Here is a 25,691-nt window from a genome sequence, read left to right as displayed (position 1 = left end):
TGTCTGGCTACACTATATCCATATTTTTCTGTATTTAGATGACTTGCTTATCCTTTCAAAGTGTATGGAATCTTTGTTATAGGGTAAGAGGTCTCTTACACAAGGTGGAATTCCAAGAGAACATTAAAAAAAGCTGAAGGGCTGTTGAGGTTACACCACCTATTGCTTTAGGTATAAAATGGTATTTCTGTGCTTGGGGGTGGGTAGTAGTGATGTTTTGTGTTTGGAACAGCTCTTTCAGGTGAAATCTCCTCCAGTATACTTCCTCCATTTATTAGCCCAGCTGCTGACAGCACTTGCCAAGAACACCACCTCTGTGAATCCCGACAACATCCCTGCTTGCCTTCTGAACAGTCTAAAACATGACCTATCGGGACCACTTCAGGCACTGTTCAACTACACCCTCAAAACAGGCTACATATATTCCAAGTGAATGGAGGACTGCAACTGTCCCATTAACCAAACAGTAATCAGTATAACAAACCTAATACATAAAGCCATGGAATGTATTGTCATGGAATGATAAACAAGGACATTGTCAACCTACAGACACTGGGCTCAGACTGGTTTTAAGGGAAGGTCGTGCCTACTTAACCTGGTAGACCTATTTAAGAGAGTCACCAAGGCAATAGCAGAGGATAAAACATTGCATACTGTTCATCTTAACCTGGCCAAGGCATTTGATACAGTACCCCACTCGGGCATTGTTGACAAGCTGTCTGAGCTAGGCATACATCCCTGCATACTTCACTGGATTGCTGGCTGGCTCACAGACAGAACCCAAGAATTCTAGATCAGTGAGACCATCTCCACCAAGACTGGTCACCAGCTGAGTACCGCAGCACTCTGTGCTGGGCCATCTCCTGTTTGGATCTACTACTTGTAACCCAAGGCTAATGTTCAAGGCCTCTGCCCAAGTTTGCAGATGACTTTAAATTTGGGAGCTACTAAAGATTCCCTCTAGACACAAGCATGTTTCAAGAGAGTTTAACACAGACAAATGACTGGTGCTGAAGCCATGGCTTAAAACTCGATGTCAGAAATGCATTATAATGCCCTTTGGGATACTGTCAACCCAAGTTAATTACTACATCGGTGAAACACCCTAGGAGTCGACCCAGTAGTAAGTGGTCTGGTAACATATGTAAGCAGCAATCTGCCCTTTGACCAACACGTAGCTAATACAGTAAGAAAACCTGTGTGTCTCACAACTTGTAGGCAAGGGTATGGCATCCAGATCCAGAGAAGTTGTAGTACCACTCTAATTGACCCTTATCAGACCCATTAATGAGCATGCATCTAACCAAACAGTTGGAACGCCCACAGAGTTTTCTCAACAGGAGAATTCAGTGTATGAATACCCTGCTCTACACTGACCACCTAACGGCTCTGTCACTGTAGCAGTCTCTTACAGGCTGTTGAGAGGAGATCTTTGCCTGGTGCTTCCTTAAACCCAGTCCTGATGGATCTGTTGTACATGTGCAAAGTCAGTGTCACTAGAAACACTATAACCAGTGATCTGAACTTTGCTTGTGACATAAACAGAATAGTGCTGGAGAGAGAAATGTCCCAAAGGATCCCTGTGCTATAAAATGGGCTCTCTAGCCATAGGTTCATAGGTTAGTACAAAGCTAACTGCCCTTGAGAGTCATTTTAAGCCTAGCCAATTATCCCTTGTGAGACTCAAACCCTGCACCTTGTGTTTGTAAGGCAAACACCTTAAACATTTGGCCACCCTCCCATCCATTGTAAAACAGAGTTAATTCCTGACCCTATTGAAACAAAACCTTGACAATTGTATGGTAAATCTTAAATTTAGTCCCAATCAGGCCCTTATAAACAGAGGCTATTAATAAGAAAAGTATTGCCCTAACACCTCTCCGTCCCCACAAATCCTTTAGTTACCTTCCTACTACTAATGTAATCCCCCTACCCACCGCTCTGTATACATGCCCACAATACTTTGGATCTAAATAGGTTTAAGGTGATTGGCTAGGCTTGCAAGGGCCCTAGTGGTCTATAGCCTAGTTAACAGTCTGTAAACCTATGAATGTACCTTTAACTTTTAAAACTCGGTAAATTGAACTTGTTCTTGCAAAAGCTCTCTCAGCAGTTGATTCAGGCAGTTGTATTAGCAATTAAACGAGAAGGTAATTGTCTCCTTTGTATTGTATCAAAAGAGATTGTCTGCAAGGAAAAAAAAACGGGAAGCAAGATGTTCTTCGTGTTTCACTGTTGCAGTCATCATGCCTGCAGGTAGCCCTCAGTCAGCCTGAATACCAGAGTCTTAGGATTTCTTCGTCGGATGCTGTCATCTCTTCCATGATGTCAGGTCGTCAGGGGTATAAAACATGCAGCCGACACCATTACATCAGCTTTTCTTGCCGAGCGGAGGCAGAAGCAGTTCTCAAGTGCTGGTCGGCCGCTACCTGAAATTTTCGTTATTCGAGTTTCAGACCTGAAGTCTTCTAAGGCAAAGTACCCTGTTGGGGATCCTTTTTTCTTGTTCTAACCAATGTCAGGAAAAAGTTAATTGTCTTGCCTGTGGAAAGCAAATACCTCACAGAGATTTTCATTCTTACTGGGTCAACTGTTTAAGCCCAGACCATGATGTTCCTTGCTGTCGGTTTTGTGCCCTGTTCAACACCCAACTATTTGTCGTCGGGCTATCTTTGTCGCTAAATTCTTTTGCTCTCGTTCTCCGTATTCCAGAATGGCTTTGATAAGCCATCCGACTACCAACCTTCAGAAAAAAACGTAAGGGTAAAGACAGACCGCATAGGTCCAAAACTGCCAACACTTCCGTAAAACTAGTCGCCAGTCCGCCGGTATTCAGTGAGGCACTTTCCCAGCCCCTGATACCCGCTTCTACAGATTTGCAGGCTTCTACTGAGACCCATTCGGAGTCCGGTATGCCGCGATATGCTTCTTTAACTATGGAACCTGCGGATGTCTCTACCTTGGATGGGTCCAGAGACGCTGTGCAGGCACTTCTGAGGGTGTATTCAGACCTTCCAATGTCCGTATTAAACAGACTACTTCGTTTCTGGATAAAACTAGTGACTTTCTCAGGCCCAGAGTTCGCACTATGCCTAGGAAACAGACAACCAAAGCGCATTCTCAAGCACCCATGCCACAGAAATAAATGCTTAGAATGGCTGAAGACCTTATTGCTTTAATTAGGGGAAGCCAGCCTTCCCCCTAAGACAAATAATTGATTTGCCATCTAATTCTACAGCTCATGAGTCCGATGACTCTGACCCCTCAGATTACCAGGACATACTCTTATCAACCTGTGAGGATTCAGATGCAGAGGATTCCATTCCCTTTGCCCCCCCCCCCCCCCCCCGAGGACTTTTCTTTCGGTGAAACCCTGCATACTCTCAGAGCATTTCCTCTGCGAGTGCCAGGACTACCCACAGTCCAAAAAGAGACTTTGGGAATTTTTAAACTTGCCTCAGCACAGGCCTCTAGCTATCCCCCCTGTTCTGAAAATTATAGATGAGGTTTTCATGGAATCCAGTCTTACCGCTGATACTTTGCCACCAGCTCTTAGAAAGCCTGACTGGTACTACAGAGTAGCTGACTCTCACAAATGTCTATTTAAAAATCCCACTGCGGATCCAGAGACCATTTCCCAGGGACCTTACACATATTAAGGCTACTACAGCCAAAAACCCTACTCCTCTTCACAGGGATTCTAGGGCTTTAGACAGATGGGAGAAGAAGGTATATACCTCTGCAACTCTTGCCATCAGGGCTTTAAATTGCCATTTTCACATGTTGAAGTACCAGCAGCATATTATGGAACTAATTAAACAAAAAATGATGTTGATTCCTGATTGTGCAGAACATAAAGATTTACAAGAGTTAATGCATTCTGCAAACCAAGGTGGAAAACATACTTTACAGTGCGGTTTTGATGCCTTAGAAGCATCTTGCAGGGCTCCTGTCACTGGGTCTGTTCTTAGAAGGCATGCTTGGCTGAAGAAACAAATTTTGCCAGACCATGTCAAAGCAAAATTACTAGATGCTCCATTAAACCAAGAACGTTTGTTTGGCACTAAAGCAGAAGTAGTTCTTAAAAAGATGGAGGAAAAAACTAAATCTATGCAAACTGTTAAAGATTTCCTACAGGTGCAGCCACCTAGATTCAGTAGGCATTGGCCTTCAAAAAACTGGTCCTTTACAGTCCCTCCCAAACCTCAGTCCAAGCCCAGGGGCAGCAGACCACCAAGACTACAGTCTCAGTGTATGCACTGATCTAAACAATGGAGTGCTCCTACCTCAAAAACAGAGTGGTAAGCCACCCTGTAATGGAAAAAGTTCACAATGACTTGTCCTTCTTCATTCCCAGCTATGCCCAAGTACTTGCACCCCCCCTAGGAGGAAAACTTACCCTGCATGCAAAAAACTGGAAGTACATTACGCAGGACAGATGGGTCTTAAAAATTGTACCCCAGGGATACAGATTCTACTTCCACTCACTGCCAACCTCAAGCGGATTACCAGACCTTCCCCCAAACCAGTGGGCAGAGGCCCAAAAGCAAGTACTTTCTCTTTTCTCAGTATCAGGGCTATTCAACTTGTTCCAACAGAGCAAAGGGGACAGGGTTTCCACTCCAGACTGTTTCTGGTGCCCAGAAACAAAAACTCTTGGCGCCCTATCCTGGATATGTCAATTCTCAACACCTTCCTGGTGGTACCAACATTCAAAATGTGTGCTCTCCAATAGCTGCTTCCTATGCTAGCCAAGGACTCCTGGCTGGTCACCCTAGACTTGAAGCTTATCTGGACATCCCCATAAGGGAGTCATGCAGGAAATATCTACGTTTCAGGGCAGGATCTATTCATTATCAGTTCTCTGCACTTCCCTTTGGCTTATCTACTGCACCCAGGGTATTCACAAAATGCCTGGCTCCAGCCATTGCATACTGCAGGCAGAGAAAAATTCAGATTTACCCATACTTGGACGATTGCCTGAGGTGGACAGTCAGGAATTGCTACTTCAGTACCTGACATTTGTAAAGAGACTTCTAATTTCTCTGGGGGTATACCATCAACGAAAAGAAATCACATCTGGTACCCAGCCAAATAATTGCATTGCTGGGAGCAAGCTTGAACACAACTTTCCAGATGGCATTCCTCACTCAAGAAAAACAGGTTTATTTGACAAACTACTGGCCACCCAAACCCAGCTATCTGCAAGAAGAAATACTGCAAGCCTTAGGGTTCATGGCCTCATGCATTCTCCTAAGTCCATATGCAAGACTGTGTATGAGGAAACTTCAATGGTACTTAAAAAGTCTCTGGCGTCTACATTCTCAGGACCTGGAAACAGTGATTCCTGTCATCCCTTGCCTAAGGACAGATTTCCTTTGGTGGGCAGAGGCCTGCTACCACAACGAGGGACTCCCTTTCACTCAACCCCCCGCCACCCAATCTCTGACAACAGATGCATCAGACTATGCATGGGGAGCTCACATGGCAGGCAAATGCATTCAATGCAAATGGAGCCCAAGACAAATGCACCTGCATATCAATCAAAAAGAAATGTTAGCTGTACAGAATTCACTGACTGCCTTCAATATCTTATCCTTCCAGGACAACTCTTGATAAAGACAGACAACACCACAGTTATGTGGTACATAAGCAGGGGGGGAACTCATTCCTACCCACTCTGCAAGTTAGCCATGGCTCTGTGGAACACAGCCTTGAGCAATCAAGTGCACCTTCAAGTTCAATTCCTGCCAGACAAACAAAATTCACTGGCAGACAACTTAAGCAGAAATTTAATGGACCCACACGAGTGGAAACTGGAATCCAACTCATTTAGTCTTCTGATCCACAGGTGGGAGACACCAGAGGTGGACCTCTTTGCTTCCCCCCCAGAACCATCAATTGAGCAACATTTGCACCAGAACTCCCCACAGCCAAGCATAGAAAGTGGATGCCCTATCCTTTACATGGGAAAACCTCTCAATCTATGCCTTCCCCCTCTGCCCCTCCTCTCGAAAGTGCTACTCAAGATCAAACAGGACAGGCCAAGGACAATTCTGATTGCACCAGACTGGCCACTCCAGCACTGGTACCCACTTTTATGCAGTCTGACAGCAGTGCCACCCTGGCACCTGCATCAGACCCCTTCCCTGCTGTCCCAGCAGGAGGGCCAAAATGTCCTTCAAGAATGCAACTGCAGTCCTGACATATGGGTTGTCCTGCCTCAGGCAGCCTTTCGGTCGACTGGATTCCAAAGTCTGGGTCCGGCGTCGGCTGATGTCGCCTCCTCCCTGATGTCAGAGCGGCTGGGGTATAAAGGCATCCGCCGACACCATCTTCTTCAGTCTTTCTTGCCGCGCGGTGCCCGAAGCAGAAGCAGTTCACAAGTGCTGGTCGGTCAGCTCCTGTGTTTTCAGTTACCGAAGTCATCTAAAAGCTAAGTACCCCGTTGGGGAACATTTTTTCTTGCCTCAGCCGATGTCAGAAAAAATTGAAAAAGTTAATAATTGTTTGTCTTGTGGTAAACAAATACCTCATAAGGACTTCCATTCTTACTGCCTCCCTTGCCTAGGCCCAGACCACGACGTCTCGGCCTGTGCTGCCTGTGCTTGCTTTAATAAGCGTACTCTCGGGCACCGGGCAGAATTTGCCGAAGACTTTTTTGGCGAATCTTACTCTTATATCATGCCGTCGGAACAACCGACAGCACAAACTACCAAAAAACGCAAGGACCGGGACCGACAACCTCGGCCCGCGTTGTCCACCGATACCACGCCTAAGCCCTCCGCGAGTGCATCGGTCCCTTCGGAAGCGGTAATTCAACCGCTCCAGGCCGACGACACTGCTTTAACGCGTTCTTCAGTCCCGGAGATTTCACCGGTGCCTGTTGTTGATATTCCTCCAGAAACTGAAGCTCTAGATCTACCCGACACCATTCCTGTGGACAAAGTTACCCTTGCACGTGGGGCAGCTAGGCCTCCGGTATCCATGTCCATCAAGGCCTTTGCACGTGCTAAGGCTGCCAGGCAGGCCAAGGCCCATCCTAAATCTACTTCTCAGGGCCCTTCTTCTGATAGACAGATCATGACTCTAGCTGCAGATCTAATCTCTCTTATCAGGGGTTCTCAGCCGCACCCAGACAGAGGTTCTCAGCCGCCTGCAGATAAAAGGCCTAGAACTGAGCAGGCAGACACCCTCTCTTCAGATGAAGCCTCAGGGGATTCAGAGCACTCAGATACCCAAGAAGAATCCTTCCAGGCCTATGAGGACTCTGATGCTGAGGAATCCATTCCCTCTGCTTCTCCCCCAGAGGATATTTCTTTCGGCGAAGTTCTCCACTCCATGAGAGAACATTTTCAGTGGCAGGGTCAGGAATTTTCTGATTCCAGGAAAAGGCTACGTACCTTCCTTAAGTTACCCCAGCACAGGCCTTTAGCTATTCCACCAGTGTTAGATGTCTTGGATGATGTGTACTCAGACTCCAGTGCTTCCCTGATTCTCTCCCTCCTGCTCCTGTCAAGCCAGACAGATATTACAGGGTCCCTGAAACTCATAAGCATCTCTTTAAGGTCCACTCCATGGATCTAGAAACTATTTCTCAGGGGCCCAAAGGAGTGGCTACTTCCTCGGCCAAAAACCCTCTGCCCGCTGACAGGGAAGCTAGGTCCCTGGAGAGATGGGGCAAAAAAGTTTATACCTCTTCCACCCTTGCCATGAGGTCACTCAACTGCCTTTTTCATATGTTTCAGTACCAGGATTACTTAATGGATGATTTGCAGAAAAAGTTAGCCTCTCCTGAGCCTATAGATAGAAAGGCATTGTGGGATTTGGTTCTTAATACTCAGCAGGTTAGCAATCATTTTCTTCAGTGTGGTTATGATGCATTGGAAGCTTCATGTAGGGCAGCTATGACAGGGGCCGTTATACGTGTAGACATGCTTGGTTGAAAGAACAGCCACTGCCAGACCATGTTAAAGTAAAGCTCCTGGATGCACCTCTGGAAAAACAGAAGCTTTTTGGTGCTAATGCACAGGATGTGTTGAAGTCTATTGAGGAAAAGGCTAAATCAGTACAGACAGTCAAGGATTTCCTCCAGGTTCAGCCACCCAGATTCAGCAGGAATTGGCCTTCAAAGAATTGGTCCTTTCCAGACTCTGACAAGTTTCAAAGGGGAAAAAACAGGCATGCTCGAGGTAGAGGGCAATACCGAGGCTCCTACAGGGGCCGCCAATGGCAACCACCAAATCAGAGAAGTGGTGCAGGTAGTTCACCTGCACCACAGGGACAATCACAATGACTTGACTTTCACTCCGCCTACCAAGGCTCAAAGAGAAGCACCTCTAGGCGGAAAATTATCCTTATTCTCAAAGAACTGGCACATTTTAACCAAGGACAAATGGATTCTGGACATAATAGACAAAGGTTACAGGTTCCACTTCCATACCTTACCAACAGGACAAGGCATGCCAAACCTGCCACAAAATCAAAGGGCAGAGGCACTCATAGAAGTTTCAAAGCTGTTACAAATAAAAGCAATAGAAAAGGTTCCTCTTCAGGAGCAAGGCCAGGGGTTCTATTCAAGGCTGTTCCTTGTTCCAAGAAAAGAAAAACAATGGATGCCTATACTGGACTTGTCCGTTCTAAACACTTTTCTCATTGTGCCAAAATTCAAAATGCTGACGTTGCAGCAACTCCTTCCCATGCTGGGCAAGGGGTCTTGGCTGGTTACTCTGGACCTCAAGGAGGCATACCTGCATGTCCCAATCAGACACAGTTGCAGAAGATACCTCAGATTTCTTGCAGGGACAGAGCATTATCAATTCTCAGCATTGCCGTTTGGCTTATCTACTGCGCCCAGAGTATTCACGAAATGCCTGGCATCACTAGTTGCACATTGCAGGCTCCAGGGGATTCAAATATACCCTTACCTGGACGACTGCCTCATACAAGCAGACAGCAAACAAACCTTGACAAAAAACTTGGATTATGTCATTCAGTTGCTACAGGCTTTGGGATACACAGTCAACATTCAAAAATCAAGACTATTGCCATCCCAAAAGATTATTTTTCTAGGAGCAAAACTGGACACACAATCACAAATGGCTTTCCTCACAGAGGAGAAACAAGAACATTTACCAGATTACTTCAAAAGCCTAGCTGACCGCAAGGAAGACCCTGCAGGCCCTGGGGTTCATGGCATCTTGCATTCTTCTGATCCCTCTGGCAAGACTACACATGAGAAAGCTACAATGGTACCTAAAAAGCTTGTGGTCTCAACACAGCCACAACCTAGAAGACGTAATACCACTCATTCCATGCCTGCAAAGGGAATTTTTGTGGTGGGCTCAAGCAAGTCATTTAAACGAAGGCATGCCTTTCAACAAAGCTCAAGCAAGTCAAATCATTACAACAGACGCCTCAGACCATGGATGGGGGGCACACATGGAGGGCAGATGCATTCAAGGACAATGGACTCCCATGGAAATGCATCTGCACATAAATCAAAAAGAGTTGTTGGCAGTGATGCATGCAATAGTAGCCTTTGGAAAATCTCTTCAACAAGGTCATCTGCTAATAAGGACAGACAACACCACTGTCATGTGGTATATAAACAAACAAGGGGGCACTCACTCGTATCCCCTCTGCAGATTAACAATGACTCTTTGGGAAAAGTCCCTGAAACTGAACATCCACTTGCAATCCCAGTTTGTTCCGGGCAAGGACAATGTTCTGGTGGACAGGTTGAGCAGAAATTTCTTGGATCCACACGAATGGATGCTGCATCCACACATTTTCTCACAAATAACAACTGCATGGGGAAGACCGGACATAGATCTCTTTGCTTCTCATTTCACTCATCACCTGGAAAGGTTCTGCTCAAGGACACACCATCCTCTAGCCTGGAGAACGGATGCTCTTTCCTTCAGCTGGAATACCCTAACAATTTATGCATTTCCTCCTCTACCATTACTGACCAAGGTGTTACTGAAGATCAAAGCAGAACAACCAAAAGGAATCTTGATAGCTCCAGACTGGCCAAGGCAGCACTGGTATCCTTTGCTACTGAGCATAACTCACACCAAACCGTGGCCCTTGCCTCAATGGCCTCTGCTCCTAACTCAGCACAATTACAGGACGGTTCATCAAAACCTGCAAACATTGCAGCTGACAGCTTGGAGGGTTCCATGACATTGACCCATGTCTCCCTCTCCGAAAAAGTTCAGGAAATCTTGCTGGAAGCACGCAGACCTTCCACCAGAAAAACCTATTCGGCCAAGTGGAAGAGATTCATCATCTGGAATGCCAACAAGGGCCAGGATGCATCAGTGATGAGCATACCTCAGATATTAGAATACTTGGCAGAAATGTTTCGTAGTGGCCTCTCATATTCTTCCATTAAAATTCACGCTTCAGCAATCTCAGCAAATTACAACTGTGACCCACCTGTGTTTTCGCATCCCTTGCTAAGACAGTTTCTAAGAGGGATAAAGAATATCAAACCTCCCAGAAAACCACCAGTTCCTGCATGGGACCTCAATTACGTCTTGGAAAAATTAACTCTTCCGCCTTTTGAACCAGCAGCATCTTCAGAAATGCAGTTTCTCTCCTGGAAAATGGTCTTCCTGTTGGCAGTTACCTCAGCAAGAAGAGTCTCGGAGATACAGGCCCTCATGGCAGTACCTCCCTTTCTCATTTTTCATCAGGACAGAGTTTCTCTAAGGACCAATCCTTCATTCATGCCAAAAGTGATATCCAGGGTGTCTCTAAATCAAGCAATCCACCTGCCTACTTTCTTTCCCAATCCTCAAAATAAAGGGGAAAAGCTGCTGCATACTTTGGACATACACAGACAATTACGCTACTACTTGGACAGAACAAATACCACCAGGAAGTCTGACCAACTATTTGTAGCCTATGCAGCTGGAGTGCAAGGAAAAGCAGTCTCCAAACAAACAATTTCAAAATGGATTGGACACTGCATCAGATTCTGTTACTCTTTCCATGGAAAAGGTGTGCCAGCCAATATTAGGCCACACTCCACCAGAGCTATAGCCACATCCACAGCCTTTCTAAGAGGAGTGGCTACAAAGGACATTCTAGAGGCTGCTACATGGAGCTCCGTGCATACATTTACCAAACACTACAACCTGCCATTATACTCCAGATCCCGAGCAGGCTTTGCTTCGGCAGTCCTGCAGGGCCTTTTAGCTACACCATCCCTTGCTTAGATCCTACCACCCCCAGCTTGGCTATGGTATTCAACCCATATGTCAGGACTGCAGTTGCATTCTTGAAGGACATAGTACAGTTTTGTACCTACCATAAATGTAGATGTCCGATAGATATGCAACTGCAGTCAGGTTTACCCTCCCTCCTACCCCTTTGCTTTTTTCCTTGGGTCCATTCCCCCCTTTCCTATATTAGCTGGGGATATCTGTTATGGTGTATCTGTTTATTACTGTTGTGCATGTCTGGAATTTTTGCTTATCCATTCACAAAATTTAGCCTTCCTTGGAGGGCACCTGGCATCTGGGGCAAGAAACACTGAAGAAGATGGCGTCGGCGGATGCCTTTATACCCCAGCCGCTCTGACGTCGGGGAGGAGGCGACATCAGCCGACGCCGGACCCAGACTTTGGAATCCGGCCGACCGAAGGGCTGCCTGAAGCAGGACACAACCCATATGTCAGGACTGCAGTTGCATATCTATCGGACATCTACATTTATGGTAGGTACAAAACTGTACTTTTTGCACCCTCAGCTGCAAACCCTGAACCTTGCAGCCTGGCTCATTCCATGGATATATCACCAGCATCCCTCAGCAAACAGGTGCTGGATGTCATCCTTGAGGCCAGGAGGCCTAGTACTAGAAAATCCTATTCAGAAAAGTGGAAAAGATACTGTTCTTGGAGCCATTCTCAGGGAAAGGACACAACTGTGCCCACCTTACCTCAAATCCTAGATTATCTAGCAGAACTGCTCTACAATGGCCTATCCTTCTCTTTTATTAAGATTCATGCCTCTGCCATCTCAGCTCATTACAATACTGAGCCACCCCTCTTCTCACCCTCTGGTCAGACAGCTCCTGAGAGGAGCTAACAATCTAAGACCCCCGAGGAGAGCTCCCACTCCATTCTGGGACCTTAACTTTGTACTAGAGAAGCTCACCCCCCCCCCCCCCCCCTGAGAGCCTGCTGCTACAGCAGAGTTAAAATTCCTCTCTCGGAAAACAGCCTTACGTCTAGCCATCACTTCAGCAAGAAGAGTGCCTGAGTTGCAGGCCCTTATGGCTGTAGAACCCTTCATTGTCTTCCATGCGGACAGGGTTTCCCTCAGGACTAACCCATCATTTATGTCCAAGGTGGTATCCAGTAACCATTTACCAACCTTTTTCCCTAATCCTCAGAATAAAGGTGAAAGGATCCTGCACTCCTTGGATGTGTGCAGGCAGCTTAGGTTCTACCTTGACAGGGTTAAATCTTTCAGAAATTCTGACCAGCTGCTAGTCAGCTTTGCTACAGGGGCAGGGAGCAAGGCCATTTCAAAGCAAACCATCTCCAAATGGATAGCACACTGTATCCATGTCTGCTACAAACACCATGGCAAACCTACCCCACAGGGAATCAGAACCCATTCCACTAGGGATACCTCAACCTCTACAGCATTTCTTAGGGGAGTCCCTACCAGGGACTTCCTGGAAGCTGCAACCTGGAGTTCTGTACACATCTTCACCAAGCATTACTATGTGCCACTCTTTTCTAAATCCAGAGCTGGATTTGCTACATCAGTCTTGCAAGGCCTGCTAGCCAGCCCTAATACGTCTTGACTGCCTCCACCCTTCCTCAGCTTTGGGAATCAACCTAAGTGTGATGACTGCAACAGTGATTCACGAAGAACATAGTACAGTTGTGTACACTTGCCATAAATGTAGATGTTCAAGTGTATTCACTGTTGCAGCCCTGGTTACCCTCCCTCCAGCCCCCTGACTTTTCTGTACTTTCTACCTATCCTCTTTTTTGCCCATATCTTATGGCAGTGGTATTTACTGTTTACTGGAGGTCTTTCACACCATGTAATAGCTTCCTATTTTGGGGGCTCCTGACATCTGGGGCAAGAAAAACTGATGTAATTGCATTGGCTGCATGTTTTATACCCCTGACGACCTGCCATCATGGAAGAGGCGACAGCATCTGACGCAGAAATCCCAAGACTCTGGTATTTGGGCCGATTGAGGGCTACCTGCAGGCAGATAACCCAAGTGTGATGGCTGCAACAGTGAATACACTCGAACATCTACATTTATGGTAACTGTACACAACTGTAATTTCCTCATGAGGTTTAACATAGGATCCAAGATTCAGAGAGTGACAGTTCAGTTTGGGATTTTTTGTGGTTGTGGACTGAAACATATTAAGGGGAAGAATGTCTGTTTGGGTGATGATTCTGAAAGGCAGGCCTGGAGAGTCTGTTAGTGAACTGGATACTTGGACTTTAGAGTCTAATCTGTGAAAGTACTGTTTGATTGTATGAGAATTTTATTAAGCCATGTGGGCTAATTCTGCTTTTTCCATTTCTTCTAGAAGTCAGTGTGTTTTTATAAATTTTTACCTTCATTGTTTCCTAGGACTTTAGTTCCTTATTCAGTACTTCATTTATTTTTGTTTGTAAGGCATTGTACTTTCATTGTGTATAATATTCAAGAGTTAAATGGGTGAACCATTGTGAAGGAAAGGAGGGAAATGCAGTGACTTTCAAGGAAGGCAATGAGTTGCAGCAGTGTCCTGCCAGGAGCATAGTACTGAAGTACCATACTCAGCAGTGTCCTGCCAGGAGCATAGTACTGAAGTACCGTACACCCTAGTACCAAGGAGCATAGTAGTGAAGTACCGTACTCCCTAGTTCCAAGGAGCATAGTACTGAAGTACCGTACTCAGCAGTGTCCTGCCAGGAGCGTAGTACTGAAGTACTGTACACCCTAGTACCAAGGAGCATAGTAGTGAAGTACCGTACTCCCTAGTACCAAGGAGCATAGTACTGAAGTACCGTACTCAGCAGTCTCCTGCCAGGAGCATAGTACTGAAGTACCGTACTCAGCAGTGTCCTGCCAGGAGCATAGTACTGAAGTACCGTACACCCTAGTACCAAGGAGCATAGTAGTGAAGTACCGTACTCCCTAGTTCCAAGGAGCATAGTACTGAAGTACCGTACTCCCTAGTACCAAGGAGCATAGTACTGAAGTACCGTACTCAGCAGTGTCCTACCAGGAGCGTAGTACTGAAGTACCGTACACCCTAGTACCAAGGAGCATAGTACTGAAGTACCGTACTCAGCAGTGTCCTGCCAGGACCGTACTCCCTAGTACCAAGGAGCATAGTACTGAAGTACCGTACTCCCTAGTACCAAGGAGCATAGTACTGAAGTACCGTACTCAGCAGTGTCCTGCCAGGAGCGTTGTACTGAAGTACCGTACTCCCTAGTACCAAGGAGCATAGTACTGAAGTACCGTACTCCCTAGTACCAAGGAGCATAGTACTGAAGTACCGTACTCAGCAGTGTCATGCCAGGAGCGTAGTACTGAAGTACCGTACACCCTAGTACCAAGGAGCATAGTAGTGAAGTACCGTACTCCCTAGTTCCAAGGAGCATAGTATGAAGTACAGTACTCCCTAGTACCATCATAGACTTGTTGTCTCAGTGGTACAAGGGAAGGATTGCAGTGCTGTGACCTGAGATTAGCTAGTGGCTTGATACTGGAGAAGCTGGCAGGGGAGGATGGGCCAATGGGGAGGGAGAGAGACTGGTCAACTGCAGTGCTGTCTGAGAGAGATGTGGGACGTACTAAGATACAGCCTTTATGGGATGTTGGTGTGACGTACACACCACCAGGGAAATGAGCAGTAGCAGTCCTCCTCATAAGCTGCTGGGGGAGGGTATGGGTCAGAAAACTCAAGTACTTAACTCTTCCTGCCTGCCTGAATAATGGGCATACTGCAAACCGCTTTCACCACATTGATGGGGATTGAATGGGCAGTAGTAGAGGCTGGATGAGGAGTGGAATTATTTAATGAAAATAGTTTCTAGATTTGTTCTAGGTAAATCGATCTATTTCTTAATTTTTTAGATAATGATTTACGTTTTTTGTATTGCTTTTGTGCATATTTATTGTAGTGTATTTGACTCCCAGAGTTTCTTTTTATTTTGACCAGCTTGAAGACCACGAGTACAAGCCGTTGGATCCTAAAGATATTCGTCTTCCACCCCCTATGCCCCCCAGTGAAAGGCTACTTGCTGCAGTTGAGGCGTTTTATAGCCCACCTTCACACGATAGACCTAGAAACAGGTACACTTTTTTTTAATCAGTCCTTTGGATAACTGTTGCTGCTGCTCATTGCTTATCCATGTGTACTATTAGTGGCATCTGACTGAACTGATAAAATGTTTTGTATTCTAGCATGACACTTCAAGCATAGATTGTAGCTGAACTGAGTTTATACCACTTTGTTGCTGTGCCCAGAGGTGCTGAAAATTGTGATAGTTCTTTGAATCAGTTTTCATTTTGTAAATTGTTGCAAAACGTGAAGGATCAAAACTACTTACAGCACAAAATACTTTGGCAAAAAATAACATTTAAATTGATTAACTCTTAATAAAATCTGATTTTATGAGGGCCATTATAGGTTCATAGGTTCATACTAGGCTATCTGCCCGAGGGCATTTATAAGCCTAGCCCATAGTTTTGTGGCTTACGCCACCCCTTAGTTTGGAGAAACTATGCCCATTATTTAGCTGTGCCTCTGTCGAGCAGTGACACTGAGGTAACCCCTGGGGTGTATCTGCGATCTCCCATCCATTGGTCAAGATTCCTCTTGAACAAGGCCAGCGAGGTGCTCTGCCTCACATAAACCGGGATTTTGTTCCACAGCATAGGGAGTCTTTGGGTGATGAATCTATCCCTCCAGCACGTCCTATTAATAACCGTGTCGAGGTTTAAGTCACCGCCCTTGTGGCTCTGAGGGATCTAGATTTTTGAGATGAAGCATATTCATCAAATCTGGGTTTGACATGGCCTTGTATGTCAGGCATAGGTCACCTCTGAGCAAGCTGCACGCAACTGAATATAACTGGAGTTCTTTCAGTCGTGCAGCATAAGACAGATTTTGAGACCCTTTATCCTTTTGGTGAGGAACTTTGTGGCCTCTCCAGCTGCTGCAAGTGCCGGGTCAGATACATTCCGAATGGGGCATTGTACTCGATCATTGGTCTGATGAGTGATGAGTATAGGGAGACTATGACTTCCCTTGATCTAGATGTGAATCCCTTCATGATAAGGTGGGCAATGTAGAAGGTCTTCCTAACTACTTTAGCAATATGAGTGTCGAATGAAAGGCTACTGTCAACCTGGGTTCCCAGGTCCCTAATAACTTCTTCTGTGTTCAGGGATTGCCACCTATATGGTAGCTAGGGGTAACCTTATTTTTCCCGAAGGGTATGACTATGCATTTCTTGGCATTTAACTTGAGGCCATGGCTCTGGCACCAGTTATCCGTTTCTGTGAGACCGTTCTGAAGGATATCTGTGTCGGATGTGTTCTCAACTACGGCCCAGTTTGCAGTCATCTGCGAACTTTGCCAGCCATAACCCTCCTGTGTTTGCTTGTACTTCAGAAAAGTAGATGCCAAACAAGAGTGGGCCCAGGACTGAGCCCTGTGGGACACCACTTGTGACAGGCTTAGAGTCTGACATGGCGCCAGCAACTCTGACCCTGTGGGTTCTGTCACTCAGCCAGTTTGCAACCCATCTTGTAATGTATGGGTTTACATTTAAGTTGATGAGTTTTTCAATGATACCCGAGTGGGGTATTGTATCGAAAGCCTTCGCCAGGTCTAGGTAGGCTGTATGGACTGCCTTTCCCTCGTCAATGGCCTTGGTGACTGTTTGGAAAAAGTCAACCAAGTTTAAAAGGCATGATCTGCCTTTGACAAAGCCAAACTGGGTTGGATCCAAAGTCTGCAAATTCCCTATGTCTTTATTTATGAGATCCATTATGATCCTTTCCATGGCTTTGCAGATCAGGCTTGTCAAGCTAATGGGACGGTAATTTCCAGGGTCGGTGGAGGCACCGCCTTTGTGGAGTGGGACCACAGTCGCTGCGCCACTCCTGGAGTGCGTATCCAGAGGTGAGACTAAGATTAAACAGCTGTCCTAACTGTGGGTTTAATTCCTCGTTGAGTTCATGGAGCACACAGCCGGGGACACCATCAGGTCCCATGGATGCTGTGTTCTTTGCCTTGGAGAGAGCAGTTCTCACCTGAGCGTTAGAGATGTTTGGGGGGCTACAATCATTTGGTATAAATGTCTCTTCTTTAGGCGGGGAGGGTGGGGAGAAGTTTGCACTGAACCTGTCAGCCAGTATGTTGGCAATGTCTGTAGGATCAGTAATCTTCACATCATTTTGAACTAATTCTGAGCATATCTGGGAGTTTCCTCCTAGGTTTCTGACATAGCTAAAGAATGCCTTATGGTTGTCTTTAGAGTCCTTAGCTATTTTTTTCTCAAAATTAGCTTTGGATGATTTTATGAGAGCTCTTAGCTTTTTACTTATAGTGATCAGCGGTGTCTTACCTTTTAAGGATTTTGCTCTATCTTGTAGTAGCTTTCTCCTTTTGTTGTAGAGTTTGTTTATGGCTGGGGTCCACCAGACTGGACGCTTGCCTTTGGTACAAAGAGTCTTTGTTTTGCTTGGGATTGCCTGATCCATGCAGCCCTGCAGGTGCTGGTAGAAGGCATTTGTAAGTGATTCAGCGGTTTGAGTAATGTTAACCGCCGGCTCAGGGGCCTTAAAGGAGACCACACTAGTCTTTAGAAGTGTGAAGTCGGCTTCGAGAAGTTCTTTACTGTGGTCTTTTTCATTTGGGGGGGGGGCGGGATGAGGACCTCCAGCGAGATTAGTTTGTGATCAGATCTCACCAGTGAGGGGTATACTTCTGGCGTTGAACATTGTGCTCCCATGTTCATGATGATGAGATCAAGTATGTTCTCTCCTCTTGTGGGGATGGTGACTAGTTGTTCCATGGCATTTGAGTTTATGAATTCCAGGAACTTTTGGGCTAGAGTGTTTGGGCTTGAGTAGTGTTCCCAGTCTATATTAGGGTAGTTGAAGTCACCTAGTATGATGGTGTTCGGAGATACATTTATCCCCTCCAGTGTTTTCAGGAAGGCCATATGAGGTTCCTGAGTTTGCGAGGGTGGACTGTAACATGCTACAATTTCCAGAGCAGTCTTGCCTATGGTTAATTGCACCTGGATGGTTTCCGATGCATCGTGCGATGCCACCAATCTTGAGGTGTGGGTGTCCTTGATGAATATGGATACCCCTCCTCCTTTCTTGGTATTGTCCGGGTTTTGTGGCCGGAACGCATGATATGAGGTAAAATCTGATAGTGCTGGGGTGCTCTCAGGAGCCTTGAACCAGGTTTCTGTCACAGCACAGACATCAATGTTCTCCATACTGAGAAGGGCCTCGAGTGCGTGCATCTTGAGGTTGAGACTTCTGGCATTGAGCAGCATTACCCTTAGTTTTTTTTCTCTAGGGTGGTAGGTTTAGAATTTGAGCCTTGCCTAAAAAAGGCACTATGGGGGTGGCAAGAGCCTTTGCCAAAATTCGGAATCCCAGGGGTGACAAGTGCAAGCCGTCCCTTGCGAAGCAGCGTGGCTTGTCCAGCATGTCATCCCAGGCAGACAGACATTGGATCCCCTTTGAATGACACCAGAGTTTAAGCCAATTGTTAAAGCTGATCATCTTATCTCTGTATTGTGGCATAATTCTTGGTGAAGGTAGGATACTGCTTAAGGTCAGGGTCATATCTGCCTGGGCTACATAATCAGAGAGCTCCTCTATGTCTCTTTTCATGTAGTCCAGGGAGGTACGTCTCAGGTCGTTTACACCAGCGTGGACAATGATTGAGTCGTACTTGTACCTGCTGTTGAGAGACCTGAGTGCATGCGTTATGTGGCGGATTCTAGCACCCGACAGGCAGCTTACTGTGACCTTCTCCTTACTCAGTCTGGTGAGCGGGACGTCAGTGTGTCTGACTATGGAGTCACCAATGACTAGTGTGTCTGGCATAGTGTTTGGCCTTAAGGGCTGTGACTGCTTGACACTCTGACTGTGTGGTCTATGTGATGCAGGTGTTGTGTTCTGAGGTGGTAGTTGTTTGGGTGTCTGCTTTGGTGGCCTCTGCTGTTTTGGTAGATTTTTGATCAGAGCCTCCGAGTATGTCTTTGTGTGTTTATGTGTAGGATTTGAGGTTGTGATGGTATTATGTGAGACTGGGTCTATAGTGTGTGTGGTTGCCTTCTCCTCCTGTCTGGTCTTGCCAGTCCTATGTTGAGAGAGCACAGCCTCCAGTTTGGCCGTATAGTTGCATCTCTCGCATGTATTTGTGTTTTGTGGGAGGAGGAGAGGGTTGTCTGTGTACATGAGGCAATTGTAATATTGCCTCAATAATCCCAGGTTCACCAGCTGAGCAGGAGAGGACATTAGCAACTGATCCCTCGACATGCTAGAAGGAATAGACAGAAAAACTTAAAAAAAGGTTTTGGGGGATGTGGGTGACCGAGAAATGGGGTTTGCTTTTTTTGGGGGTACTTTCTATAACAAGAGTGCTGTATCGAGGTGATAAGTACTGTAGGAGCAAGTGCTTAGCTATACGGATAGAGAATAGTCTACTTGGGAGTCAAGTAGAGATAATTTATAGTTGTAGGATACACTAAATAGAACAGTAGTACACTTTGAAGAAGGTAGTTTTAAGGGAAAATTTGAAGAGTGAACTTTAGGTAGCCCTAATAGTTTAAATCTGCTTAACCGGCGCTGCCCTAGTGTGCAACGGTAGCAGCTCCGCGCTAACGCGTGCTTTATAGCAGGGGGCTGGAAAAAACAGGAAATGACCCAAAATGGCCAACGAATTACCAGTTGCTGCTTCTAACCACTCCTCTGAGGACAAACAAGCAGCTCAATACTCCCCACTCCCACTGGTGAGTAAAGAAACTACCTCTGGCCACACAAGAAAATGGAGGAACACAGAAACCAAATACAAAGCCCAGGGATCAGCAAAATCTGATCACTGGAACAACTAGCAAGTAAAGTTTAGGAAAGGAGAAATATTTTTTTTTTTTTTTTTTTCAAACAGACAGGAAAAAATGCAGTAAATGCTTTGTTTTCGACTAAATTGCTATCAAAGGCTGGTACACTTGAGTGTATTAGCCAGTTAGTTACTTTTAAGCAATACTTTAGCCCACAAGTGCAGTCAACAATATAAGCTCACAAACACAGGAAAATAAGGCAATAAAACAGTAATAAAGGCACAAACAGTAGTCGAAAAGCTTAAAAGATCGAAAAATGCAAACAAAAAGTTTTAAAAAATACTTATGATCAAGAAAGTTGCTTTTTCTGCTCTCTGCTGGCTTAGGAACTCTGCAGGGGACCACGAGGAGCTATGCCAAGTTCTCTCTACCGTTTATGTAAAAAGGGTAAAAGATTTATGGTAAGCTTTTTGACAGTTGCTTCCTTAGTAGAGCTCTGTAAGGGTACCAGAGTCGAACAACGGGCTGTTTAAGATTCACCATTTCTGAAAAAAATTAAGTGCTATGCTTTCTTCTGAAGTCACCATTGCAGCTAGATAATTTACTTCTTTCAGCATTCCGTATCCCTTCAAGCTTTAATTTTAATGCTCACATTTTTCATTTGAAGACCAACACATTGTCAGAAGTGCAGTCCACTTTTAGTAAATGAGTCTGTTAAATGTTTGATTACCCAACCCTAGTATGAGATTTGGTGACTTAACTTGAGTTTTGAACTTTAGTCATTCTGTTGCACTAGTTTATATAATTTAATATTTTCTGATTGTGTTCCATAGCTAGCATAACTCTCCATTTTTTCCACATAGTGAAGTCACTGTTAAGTCAGAAATGGGCTGTCATAGTAATTCTTTTGAGATGTTTAATTTCAGGACTTCATATAGAAGAGCATATGGATTTAGTTTGTTGTGGTGGGGGGGAACAGGGATGAATGGTTTTAAACAGCCTTCTCCAAAGCCAAAAACACAGCATCAGTGGGACCTGACTGTGTCCCAGGCTGTGTCCTACACAAGCTCAAAGATGAACTAACCCCTCACCTAAACACACTGTTCAAACTCAGCCTCTCCACAGGCTACGTACCCATAGAGTGGCACACAGCAATGGTTATTCCGCTCCACAAAGGTGGAGCCACAACAGACCCTGGGAACTATCACCCTATAGGCCTGACTAGCTTGGTCTGCAAGGCTATGGAGCGCATCATCATGAAACTCCTTAACAGAGACATTGGGAGCCTCCAAACACTGGACCCTACCCAGTTCGGCTTTAAGGGCAGTCATGCCTCCTAAACCTGGTGGACTTCTTTGAGACAGTTACCAAGGCTATAGACTAGGGAAAGGTGGAAGACACAGCCTACCTAGACCTCGCAAAGGCCTTCAACACCATTCTGGTATTATAGACGAGCTCACCAGCCTGAACATAATAGACGAGCTCACCAGCCTGAACATAAACCCCTGTGTCACAAGATGGGTTGCCAACTGGCTCACGGACAGAACCCGCATGGTGAGAGTTGTGGGAGCCAGGTTCGACTCTAAACCGGTTACAAGTGGCGTTCCCCAGAGCTCAGTCCTAGGACCCCTCCTGTTCGGCATATACTTCTCAGAGGTACAGGCAAACACAGGAGGACTATGTCTGACCAAGTTCGCAGACGACTGCAAACTAGGGGCTATAGTTGACTCTCCAGCTGACACAGACATCATCCAAATGGGTCTCACTGAGACGGATACCTGGTGTCAAAATCATGGCCTCAAGCTAAATGCCAAAAAGTGCATAGTCGTACCCTTTGGAAAAAACAAAGTACCCACAAACTACGACATAGGTGGTAGTCCCCTAAATACGGAAGACGTAATAAGTGATCTGGGGACCCAAGTAGATAGCAATGTCTCCTTTGATAATCACATTGCCAAAGTGGTTAGAAAATCCTGTGTGGCCCACCTTATCACAAAAGGGTTCGTATCCAGATCAAAAGAGGTCATTGTGCCCCTGTACTCATCAGACCCATCATAGAGTACAACGCCCCATTTGGGATGTACCTTACAAGACACTTGCAACAGCTGGAAAGACCACAGAAGAACCTCACTGGCCTCAAACTGATGCCCTATGCAGCTCGACTGAAGAAACTCTAGTTATACTCGGTTGCATACCGCCTGCTCAGAGGTGATCTCTGCCTGACATACAAGGCCATGTCCAACCCAGAATTGATGGACATGCTCCACCTAAAGAAAACCATATCCCCCCCCCCCCCCCGAGCCACACGCTCAGGGGATCTAAACCTCACCACAACAATAAGTAGGACTTGCTGGAGGGATAGATTCTTGTCCCAGAGACTTTCCATGCTTTGGAACAAGATTCCAATCTACATTAGGCAGAGCTCCTCACTAACACTCTTCAAGAGAAACCTTGACAAGTGGATGGGAAAAGGAAAGTTTACCCCGGGGGATCACTTCAGTGGCGCTGCTGAACAGAGGCGCAGGGAACTAATCTAATGGGGTGGCGAAAGCCAACACATTCTGGCTAGGCTTATAAATGCCTTTGGGCCGATAGCCTAGTACCTACCTATGAACTTAGAGCAGGAGTTTGCATTTCATTAGTCATTAATCATTTTGATTCTCTATCATCTACAGTAATACTGACAAATGGGATGGATTCTACCAAGTACACCATATGTCTGAAAGTATACCAAAGCTTAAATGCTCATGAAGGCTACAGGCTAGTATACAAGGGACATACAGACACCAAAATCATCAGAATGTGCTTGCTGCCAGTGTGGGAAATATACCTGTAGCTCGGACTGTGAGCAATTCTTCCAAACTTAGATCTAGGCATGAGCTCTATGTGCAAGAATGTAAGAGATGTACAGGGTCCAAAATCCTCAGGACTTTCTTGCCACCAGTCTGAGAAGCAAGACATCATCTCTAGTTCGGTCTGTCAGCCATTCTAAAGGATGCAGTTTGCCACTGTAAGTGAAAGCGAAGTACCCCGTTTGGGGCTCTTCTTTTTTCATAGTTTTACTTTGAAAGGGAAGGAAGTCCTGATTGCAGTGCTGTGACCTGTGATTAGCTAGTGGCTTTTGATACTGGAGAAGCTGGCAGGGGAGTGTGGGTCAATGGGGAGGAAGGTGGGTCTGTTCGACTGCAGTGCTGTTTGAGAGAGATGTGCTAACTGTGCTAAGGTACAGCCGTTATAGGATGTTGGTGTTTATGTCGCATGTTAATGCTTGATGGGAAAATTCCACACAAAGGCAGTCATTTACATTGTAAGTTTTTGGTTGGGTTTGGAGAGTAACACCATGGACTGCTCCATTTGTCAGGATTTTGTGCAAAACACCCTTAAACAATCTCTCTCTCTGAATATTTACATAGACAAGAAATGCGTGAAGACTGTTATGTGAGCCCCATGCCTTCTGAAGTTCCCACCTCAGAAGTCCCTCCACAGCTGAAAAAGAAAGTCAAGAAGTAGATGGAAGATGTTGCTACTTTTGTTTTTCTTACTTAGGTCTGAGTGTGTCATTCCTTTTGAGGTGGCTGAGAAGCCTGTGGTCCATCCAAACACTGAGCTGCATCAGATTTACAGGCATGTCCCTTCCAACTAGACAGCCACTAAGATCTTAAAGGGAGAAAGCAAGGCTAGTAATTTCAGATGGACTGGATGGTGACATCTCCTGGTTCTTTGCTGGAGGTAAAGTCATGGTCTGGTCCTTTTCATGTAGTTTCTGTGGAAACTCCTTAAAGAAGCAAAAAATCTAAGCCCATCTTTTGCTCTATCCACTCCTGTTTCCAGGGATCCCTAGCAAGAATGATAGTAATTTTCTCAGGGGTTGTTTAAAGCCATGATGATGGCTTTTAAACCCTGTTAGTTTTTCCTCCACTGTGTCTACCCCTAATTTGACCTCGGGGGCTGTCATACCAGTTTCATTCCTTTCAGGATATGAATTTGAACCTGAAGACACGTCTTCTGTTTCTCCAAAGGACAGCACCTCCTGAGGATAGTCAATCAAGGAAATAATGCAACATTTCACCTAGGAGAGCAAACAGCTCTCTGATTCTCTAAAGACCTATTGCAGTCTCTTTGATATGGAAGTTCCCAGGTCGTCTTCTACCCCTGCAGTTCTAGAGGCTCTTGTCATTTTTCTTTCAGAATCACAACCACCTGAGAGGTGTTACAAAGGCTGTGATGCACACAAGTTCTCATCCAAAATCTCACATCTGACCATGTAGTTGTCTTCACAGATTCTGGCAAACCTATACTCTTCTCGCCCCCCAGTGCTGTCCCAAATGACAGGGATAGTAGCAAGCCACTGATAGGTATGTGTGTGTGTGTGTGTGTGTGGGGGGGGGGAGTACATCCACTACTGTAGCCTTTTATGATGTTAATTATCAGACACACTGGTTAAGGTACCTCTCATCTATTTTCGACAATATGAAAAAACTTATGCCAAATATCCCTGATACTGACTGTAAAGCAGCAGTGCAGACTATAATCTGTTCCACCCGTCAAGTTGCACGCCTTTCTGTTGTGTGTGCATATGATGCGGTAAATTCTTCTTTCAGGGCTGCTGTCTCTCTGCTAAGAAGGTACTGTTTTATTAAGGCTTCAGTCTCTTCCTGAAGACATGAAAGCAAAGCTTTTTGATGTCCTTTTGGATAAGGACTGCCTTTTTTGGCTCCCCTTCAGCAGAGATTTTCAAGAAAGTGAAATAAATGGGGTAAAATTTTGCAGAGGTTCAAACGGCTCCTTTCCCCAGTTTCAAAATTTTAAAGACATTACCCCTCCATGCCAGGCTGTTTCTACCACAAGAAGTGCATTCACCCAAAAGGCAAAACATCAAAAAAATGTCAGAACAAGCCTACGTCTTATTTCAAGGGAGCAAAAGCTCCTTCCAAGCCAAGCCTTCCAGCTTCTGACTAAATCCGGCCCCACTTTCAACATTTCCAGTCCAGTCTCCCACCAAGCTGTCAGCCTTCTCTTGTGGAAAATAGTAAAAGGCAATTAGGTTTTGAGAACCATTCATGAGGGTTATACTGTTTCTCCTTATCGATTCCACAATTTCCTCTCAATCAGTAACATCTAGTACAGCTGATCTTATCAGAACTTTTACACCACAGCCCCAAATCAAAAGGGAAGAAACTTCTCCAGGTTTTTTTTTGGTCCAATTAAAAGAAGGCACTTGGACACCTACCTATCCTGTTAGCATCTTGAACATTCCAGAATCAAGATGCAAACCTTCCAAGTTCTTTTTTTTCTCAAAACCCTTTTCAGTTACCTTCAAATCAGGGATGCTTTTCTACACATTCCTGTCGTCTTTGCACAAGTCCTTAAGATTGTATGCCTTTGGATTGCACTTTGAGTTAGCTGATGTGCCTTTTGGACTTTACACCACTCCAGGTCATCTTTGACCCTATTCAAACAAAGCTTTTACAGTTGTATGGGAAATTGTAAATTTGCCCTCTGTCTGGCCCCCATGTCTACTATGGGCAGAGGCTGTCAGTAAGAAGTATTATTCTAACTAAACCCCCCACAAACAAATACTTAGCCACATGCCAACTATAGCATGCCCCC

General features: G+C 45.5%; 1 protein-coding gene across 5 annotated transcripts in view; it reads left to right on the top strand.

Moving 5' to 3' along the window:
* LOC122817661 (calcium homeostasis endoplasmic reticulum protein-like) overlaps positions 1–25,691 on the top strand; it is a gene marked incomplete in the record, with an annotated part of 1,194,300 nt that overhangs the window by 704,535 nt on the left and 464,074 nt on the right. For all 5 annotated transcript variants that reach the window (XM_044090728.1, XM_044090727.1, XM_044090726.1 and 2 more), the window contains 1 exon segment: positions 15,206–15,339. In XM_044090728.1, the coding sequence (XP_043946663.1) occupies positions 15,206–15,339 (134 nt within the window).

The sequence above is a fragment of the Protopterus annectens genome, chromosome 13.part0, assembly GCF_019279795.1.
Source record: "Protopterus annectens isolate FY-2018-M chromosome 13.part0, PAN1.0, whole genome shotgun sequence".
Classification (NCBI taxonomy): domain Eukaryota; kingdom Metazoa; phylum Chordata; order Ceratodontiformes; family Protopteridae; genus Protopterus; species Protopterus annectens.
The sequence above is the reverse complement of the archived record's forward strand: the minus strand, read 5'-3'. Positions and strand labels throughout refer to the sequence as shown.